Source organism: Diaphorina citri, unplaced genomic scaffold (genome assembly GCF_000475195.1).
Source record: "Diaphorina citri unplaced genomic scaffold, Diaci psyllid genome assembly version 1.1 scaffold6206, whole genome shotgun sequence".
Taxonomy (NCBI): domain Eukaryota; kingdom Metazoa; phylum Arthropoda; class Insecta; order Hemiptera; family Psyllidae; genus Diaphorina; species Diaphorina citri.
The window spans coordinates 2,892-11,013 of record NW_007383582.1 but is presented as its reverse complement, the minus strand read 5'-3'; the positions used below and the strand labels follow the sequence as shown (position 1 = coordinate 11,013).

At 40.1% G+C, this 8,122-nt stretch overlaps 2 protein-coding genes across 2 annotated transcripts; one reads left to right on the top strand and one right to left on the bottom strand.

The window, feature by feature from the left end:
- Nucleotides 1-1,980: 1,980 nt before the first annotated feature.
- On the bottom strand, nt 1,981-3,716 carry LOC103521881 (nucleolar MIF4G domain-containing protein 1 homolog). The gene is made up of 4 exons (XM_026832348.1): nt 3,614-3,716; nt 3,255-3,494; nt 2,505-2,774; nt 1,981-2,288 (listed from the first exon to the last, which is right to left on the bottom strand). Exons 1-4 carry the CDS (start codon nt 3,714-3,716, stop codon nt 1,981-1,983), a joined length of 921 nt encoding a protein of 306 aa, XP_026688149.1.
- A 1,485-nt stretch (nt 3,717-5,201) lies between these two features.
- On the top strand, nt 5,202-7,833 carry LOC103521880 (protein unc-45 homolog B; the record flags this gene model as incomplete). Its single annotated transcript, XM_008486984.2, has 4 exons — nt 5,202-5,388; nt 6,576-6,878; nt 7,131-7,270; nt 7,613-7,833. Coding segments are annotated over exons 2-4 (644 nt in total), but the record flags the coding sequence as incomplete, so codon positions are not given.
- Nucleotides 7,834-8,122: the final 289 nt, after the last annotated feature.

The window sequence follows — 8,122 nt, the reverse complement described above, 5'->3', positions numbered from 1 at the left end:
TAAACACTTGACAGTTACTACAGTGACCTTAATTGAACTCCTTTTTTTAGAGATATTTCGTAGCAGTGAAACAACTGCTACATTAGACTCATAGGTATGGTCTGTGTCGTAGGGTCGTAGCATGCCTATCCCGTAGTATGCCTCTCAACAGATGAGCGAGAAGTAACACAATACTTCCCATTTAGGTGCTGGGTCAATACGAGAATCTATTGAAATTTTTGCAATCGAAAATCTATTAAAACCTAATCACTGGAACTACAGGGTGACCCAGAGTTACCTGACGGTTTTTAAAATGATGCTACACGTTCAATTTTCAAGATAAAACAGAGATATTTATTTTAAATGAAAAATAACAAAATGAGGTTTACTTTTTTCTGCATTTTGTTTGTGATGGTGATCAGGTGTGGAAGACAACGCTAGCCGAAAAATCTCCCTAATTTTGAAAACACTCAATCTGGTTCAAAATTCGATATACTGTCTCTAGCATTTTTTTGGGCTATAGCACGAATTTCTCGATAAAAAGCACCCGTTAACTCATCCAGAGTCCTTGTCTAATAAATATACACCTTGTTTTTAACATATTTCCATAAAAAAAGTCGCACGAGCAAAGATCGTATGAGGAGGGTGGAAAATCAAAATGGGTGCGAAACTTCATCTGAGGATTAATCACACATTCACTACTTTTAAGAAATGCCACCACAGCGAAAGTTCGAAGTTGCGGGGTCCACGACTACATTGTAACAAAACCTTATTTTGTTCTGAACTCAGTGATGTTCATTTCAACAAGCTACGACAAGTTATAAGAAAGTTATGGGCAAATCAAAACCGTCAGGCAACTCTGGGTCACCCTGTACAAGAGATACTTACTTTCAGTATTGACAAGGGCAGAGCGTGCTGTATAAACAGGGCTGACAGGAACTTGGCTAGATTGACTATTTGGGTCGGCCTCATTTCCCCCAGGAGCTTGAATTTATCCCACACACTATATTGGACTAGCATACGATAGCGTCGGTTACTAGAGATGAAATGCTGCGTGAGATGTGTGTAGTACGGATTGTATTGCTTCTCATTGAGCAGACAATGCACTGAAATGAATGAAAAGCTGCGTGAGATGTGTGTAGTACGGATTGTATTGCTTCTCATTGAGCAGACAATGCACTGAAATGAATGAAAAGCTGCGTGAGATGTGTGTAGTACGGATTGTATTGCTTCTCATTGAGCAGACAATGCACTGAAATGAATGAAAAGCTGCGTGAGATGTGTGTAGTACGGATTGTATTGCTTCTCATTGAGCAGACAATGCACTGAAAAGAAGAGAGCCGGAAATTAGTGAAAAAAGTTCGAACTAAACGGGTTAAGAGATTAAAAAGAGGTTTGACAGAGGGAACTATATCTGCTGAGGTCTTATAGTCCAGAAAGCGGAGAGAGAAGGAAGACAGGATAGAAGAAAGCCAGCCGTTCAGAGAACAAACATTATCCGTTCAGGATAAAATCCACTCCGGGTGGGAATCGAACCTGCAGCTAATTTTATCCTAAACAGATATTCAGGTTTCTCCTTCTCTCTTCGCTTTAGGGACGATAAGATCTTCGTTGTTACAATTCCCCCTATCAAACCCATTCAAAAAAGAAGAAAAATCTGGTGGGAACATCACTTGACTTTTCTTATCCCATAGTATTGAATGATGCTTATTTGGGTGTTCTTTTAGATTAAAACATTTATAAAATCTCTAACCGATTAGTCAGTACAGCTGAAAACCACCAAAAAAACCATCAAAAATACCACCAGCCAGAGCACCAATACAACAACGACCAACCAAATAACCAACTAAAAAACCAAACAAACAAATGACTCACCAATAACATTGACAATATCATCGCTCTGCTCCGTGCGCACGCCCAGTTTAAGCAGTTTCTCATACGCATCCAAATAATCCTCACTACTCATCAGTACGCAAAACACATTGCGCCGCACGTCCGTGTTCATGCGCTGTTTGCGCGCCAGCTCCATGATTTGCGCAGAGAACTGACTGGGGGCTGATTGACTGGGGGCTGCTGATGTACTTGGTGCTGATGAAGGTTTGTCTGAATCAGCGTCAGTACGCAAAACACATTGCGCCGCACGTCCGTGTTCATGCGCTGTTTGCGCGCCAGCTCCATGATTTGCGCAGAGAACTGACTGGGTGCTGATTGACTGGGGGCTGCTGATGTACTTGGTGCTGATGAAGGTTTGTCTGAATCAGCACCCGACCATGCTGATCCGACGATCCACCAGCGGCCTTTCTCATCGGCTGAAAAAAAAGAGGGATTTTTTGACCAACTGAACAGGGTGTCTACCAAAATCAAAATTCCCTGACTTTTCCCAGTTTTCCGGTCCATTTCTTCAAAATTTTCAGTACAAATCTTTAGTCTATTTCCATCCGACCTAGGATAGGATCTTGAACCCTCTTAACACCGCAAACCTGATCAGTTATACCGGACACCTGATAGTGAGTGGCTGGCTTTACCTTTAAGTAAATCCTGCAGGGATATATTCAACTCGGACACATAGCACGAGGGTCGCACAAGGAACTTCAAACTAGTTCGCATTCTGACCACAGCGGCAGTGTCGTAGCCGGGGATTTTGTGCACATTGTTGTTCTTGACGGCCAGCAGTATGTCCAGCATGAATTTGGTCCGCGGCTTGTCGCGAAGTGTGGACGAGGCGTTTGCTTGGGATTGGATCGAAAGGAGCGAGGTCTTGAATCGGACCGCGTTGTCTTTTCTTAGCGAGAGACCTGAAAGATAGGGGGTTGGATGGAAGAGAATGTCTCAGACAAGTGTGGACGAGGCGTTTGCTTGGGATTGGATCGAAAGGAGCGAGGTCTTGAATCGGACCGCGTTGTCTTTTCTTAGCGAGAGACCTGGAAGATAGGGGGTTGGATGGGAGAGAATGTCTCAGACATTAATTCAATAAATAATAAACTCCTAGAAAAAAAAACGGCTTTCGAATTACTTCTTATCTTGGAACATAAAATTTTGGTCATAAAATTTCCGCCTCGATTGAGATTCGAACCCAGCCCATAAAATACAGGAAACCTTGTGTAGACTGCTGGGGGGAAAGAGACTTTTTAATATCAGCTCGATACTCTTCTCATCAAAAGTTCTAATCAGCAGATCCAATATATCATAAACCAGACCACGAATTAGGACCTTGAACTGGTATAGAATAGACCAATCAGTCGAACCCGGGACCTTCCATTCACTAGTCTACTTACCTATGGTCTTCAGAATGGTCAATATCAGTTCGATACTCTTCTCATCAAAAGTTCCAATAAGTAGATCTAATATATCATAAACCAGACCATGAGTTAAGACTTTGAACTGGTATAGACCGACCAGGAAGGAGATGTGGTTGTCCAGACGCTTATTGTCGACTTGATGGCAGTCTGGAGATTTGTAGAGGTGGTCAAAATCCTGCACGACCGCTTGCAGGAGAGAGGCGCCTATTTCCGTACCTGAAAAAGAAATCCAGGATAAACACAAAAATTGGCGGGTTTTTACAACCAAAATTAGCGCCCCGTAACTGAACTCTTTAACGCCAGTCTAGTTAGCTCAGTTGGTAGCCCTTGATGGCAGTCTGGAGATTTGTAGAGGTGGTCAAAATCCTGCACGACCGCTTGCAGGAGAGAGGCGCCTATTTCCGTACCTGAAAATGAAATCCAGGATAAACACAACATTAGCGGTTTTTTACAACCAAAATTAGCGCCCCATAACTGAACTCTTTGACGCCAGTCTAGTTAGCTCAGTTGGTAGCGCGTCTGCCTTGCGCTTATTGTCGACTTGATGGCAGTCTGGAGATTTGTAGAGGTGGTCAAAATCCTGCACGACCGCTTGCAGGAGAGAGGCGCCTATTTCTGTACCTGAAAATGAAATCCAGGATAAACACAACATTAGCGGGTTTTTACAACCAAAATTAGTGCCCCGCCGTAACTGAACTCTTTAACGCCAGTCTAGTTAGCTCAGTTGGTAGCGCGTCTGCCTTGTAAGCGCTAAGCCGCGGGTTCGATTCCCGCCCGGGGCGGATTTTATCCCGATGGGATAATGTTCGTTCTCGGAACGGCTAGCTTTTTCCTATCCTGTCTTCCTTCTCTCTTCAATTTCGGGACGATAAGACCCTGACAGTTACAGTTACAGTTCCCTTTGTTCGTTCTCGGAACGGCTAGCTTTTTCCTATCCTGTCTTCCTTCTCTCTTCAATTTCGGGACGATAAGACCCTGACAGTTACAGTTCCCTCGGTGAAACCTTTTTACTTTTGCAACCAAAACTAGCGTACCGTTAACTGAACTCTTGATGAAAACTCGTTTCTGCGCATGCGCAGAAACGCGTTTTGATCAATGTTAATCGGTGAAAAACTCTCTGTACAATTTAAAAATTGTTATTCCGACTGCTCCGGATTTAGGTAATTTGCTAGACATTACCTAGACTTTCACGTCAGGGGGAAGGTATGCACTACCAGATTGTGGTGAATCTGAAAAATGAATATGCTATTAAAATTTGAGGTTTGGTTTCTATCATGAAAATGTTGGAAATCCCACTTCTCAGGCAGAGGTTGGTTGGTCAAACACCTGAGTGTTTTGAATCTCTTTTCTTTCTCAGTTCTCCAAGAAATTATAGAGAATAAATCCCTCATTTGTCTTTCTAACATTGTCGTTGTGAGAGAGGTTACACAATCAGAGACAACTAGTAAATCTTACATGTACCTATGGCAGGCCTTTTCTGCCCAATCTCTGAAAGACAGTCACAACCAAGCGACATGTAGTAATTGTTTTAGGCAGAAATGTTTCCCAACTTTACACTTACTTGCAAACTGGTATGGTAGGTAGGTATGTAGATTGTACAATTTTCCCCGTTGGTTTCAGTTCCTGGGTTTTGAAATTCTAGGCAAATCGTAAGAGTGACAGGATAAAAGAATTATTGGTTGATCCCACTTTTCTTCGATTAGTTATCAGTAAAATAATTAATTTTAAAAAATATCATTTTTCATTTTTACTTTTTCATGATAAGAAGAAATGAAGAAAAGTAAACAAAACCACGTGCTAAAGATTCGTTCACACTCGCGCGCGTGCGCCGTGAATTGTAGTTGGTAAAACTTCCGGTAGAAGCGTGGCATTCGGAAAAATAAACAAAATCCGAGAACCGCGAAATTTAAAATTTTAATTAGGGCAAGATTTTGAATTTTTTGCCAAATTTGGAAATTTGCTTTGGAAATTTGCTTGAACTTTTCTCCAAGTACGCTCTTGTTTCTAATTTTGTACATTTTAAATGTCTCCAATGACCTTTATAAAGAAATCCTGACCGTGCTACCATTGATTTTTCACTTCACATCTTTAACTTCCATCAATGAAAGTGGTGAGTCAAAATATAAAATTTAAGAACTTAAAAGCAAAGAATTGGCTCTGTACCAACAAGGGCCCTCAAAATAGATTTGTTTGCTTCTAGATTCATCTCAATCATCTCTCCAGAATATTCAAAATGTTATAAATATGGGTATGCTCATTGAAATATCCTCAGAAGTTTTACAAAAATTCTACAAAGTGAAGTGACATACTTTTTGAAAGTTCTCTTAATTAAATTATTACATTAGTGTTTGCCTTATAAGGAAAAATTCATTGGTGTTCAAGTGTTTGTTGCATTGTAAGTTGATTCTTGTTATCTTTATTGTAAGAAAGCATGATATTTGGGTCATATTTATTTTAAAATCCTCTTTCTTGCTTGTTACCTACCTATTTAAAATTAAGGGTGTTCAAATTAAATTGCATAGGTATTTACTCACCTGTTTGATTTTACCTTTTCAGGTGCTTATGTATTTGATTTTACCTTTTCAGTAGCACAAAATAGTGTTTTTCTTTCTAAGACCAGAGAAATCAGAGATTGTCTGATAAGTGTTTTCTATTAAGTATTAGGTAGTCAGCTGCCAGCCTAGTTAGCTTAGTTGGTAGTGCATCTGCCTTGTAAGCGCTAGGCTGTGGGTTTGATTCCCACCCGGGGCGGATTTTATCCTGATGGGATAATGTTCGTTCTCGGAACAGCTGGCTTTCTCCTATCCTGTCTTCCTTCTCTCTTCGATTTCGGGACAATAAGGCCATGGCAGTTACAGTTCCCTCTGTCAAACCTCTTAAAAAAAAGGTAGTCAGCTCCCATGGCATAGTGGTCACTGCACTCACCTTGCATGCGGGAGACCCAGGTTCGATTCCCGGCAGGGTCAAGGAATTTGTATCATGCAGATAATTGATTCCGTAACTGGCTGTTGTGGGGCCCACTCAGCCTTGTGAGGAAAATGAGTAGCTATGACATGTAAATGTGCATAGCGACCGGTGCCAGCATGGTAGGTAAACATTGGATGATAGGATTATTGAGATATTGGAAAAAAATCCTACAATGCTGCAGTGAGCACCAAAGTTGTGACATAATAACACAAAGAAATTGCATTTGCATTTACATTAAGTATTAGGAACAAAACCAAGGCATTTTACATGTTAGACAGAAGTATTTTTATTTCATCATTATTTTTCATCTGTACTTTTTATCTTTTCCAGATTAAAATCAAATTTGCGAAATGATTGACAACAACATGAATGACTACAACAAACTAAAAGAAAGTGGTAACTCTGCTTTCAAGCAGGGGGACTATGAAACAGCTCTTGATTTTTACACCAAAGCATTGAAAGTAACAGCAGAGGAGTCCCATGAAAGAGCCACTTGTCTTAAAAACAGAGCAGCTGTGTATCTCAAGCAAAATCAAAACGACAAAGTAATAGAGGATTGCTCCAAATCATTGGAAATTGTGCCTGATGATCCTAAGGCCTTGTTTAGGAGATGTCAGGCATATGAGGCAATAGGTAAGTAGGGAAACCACAAAGGTTAAATCTTGAATTTCCCAAAGTCAACTTTTCAGGAGAGGCAAAATGTCATATCTATCTTCAATTAATTCCAGGAAATTTGGAGTGTTCTAAGTGTTTGTAATTTTAAGTTTAAATTAATTGATACAAAAAACACATTTAAAAAATACCTTGTATTACTTACAACTGATTACCTACCTATATTGTGAAACTTTTCAATCAGTTAAAAAATTATCTGATAAATTATTCCAGGTAAATTTGAGGAGGCCTACACTGATGCTAAACACATTCACCGTGTGGAGCCAACCAACAAAGCTATCCAACCTGTGCTAAGCCGACTGTTTGCAATAGTTACCAAACGGATGCAAGAAAATGAACAACTACAGAACAAGGTAAGATGCTCAAAATGTGTTAAATGAAAAACAGTCACCAAACGGATGGCAGGAAATGAACAACTACAGAACAAGGTAAGATGCTCAAAATGTGTTAAATGAAAAACAGTCACCAAACGGATGGCAGGAAATGAACAACTACAGAACAAGGTAAGATGCTCAAAATGTGTTAAATGAAAAACAGTCACCAAACGGATGGCAGGAAATGAACAACTACAGAACAAGGTAAGATGCTCAAAATGTGTTAAATGAAAAACAGTCACCAAACGGATGCAAGGAAATGAACAACTACAGAACAAAATAAGATTTTAATTTATGACATCACCCTCGTTTCCCTTCCAGGTTCACAACATGTTCAAGTACGTGTTTGACACGTCGGCTCCCATGGACAAGAGAGTGACAGCGGTGAACAACCTAGTGGTTCTAGCACGGGAAATGAGTGGTGCAGAGATGCTGCTTAAATCCGGGGTGGCTAAACAGATCAACACACTGCTCAAGTGTGAAACCAACGAGGAGATTTATCTAGGTGAGGAAGATTTTGTTTTCGTTTTCTACCACCTTATGTATTTGATTTTTGTTTATTGTTTATTATTGTAACATTTTGTAAAAAGAGCTCTGCTTGTGAATATACACCTGTTTTGCGGCTATTATTACCTATTATGTATTATAAGTGAGAACCACACTTCAAGAGTTTCAAAATAACATTAGCATATCTGATAATCCTGACCTTCATGTGTAGAAAGCACAATAAAGTGTTTGGGCGATAATTAAGTTTGAACTTTATACTGGGTTGGTCCCAATCTGTCTAGAAAAAGTTATGAAAAATTAAATAAGAAGTAGGCATGTGGTGAT

Bases quoted from the DNA above. Each gene is read 5' to 3' on its own strand.
- LOC103521881 (XM_026832348.1), bottom strand. From the start codon at position 3,716: ATGTTGTGTTTATCCTGGATTTCATTTTCAGGTACGGAAATAGGCGCC. The intron at 2,775-3,254 runs GTAAGTAGACTA...CCTATCTTTCAG, and splicing joins GACCATTCTGAAGACCATAG to GTCTCTCGCTAAGAAAAGAC. The intron at 2,289-2,504 runs GTAAAGCCAGCC...CTTTTTTTTCAG, and splicing joins CCTGCAGGATTTACTTAAAG to CCGATGAGAAAGGCCGCTGG.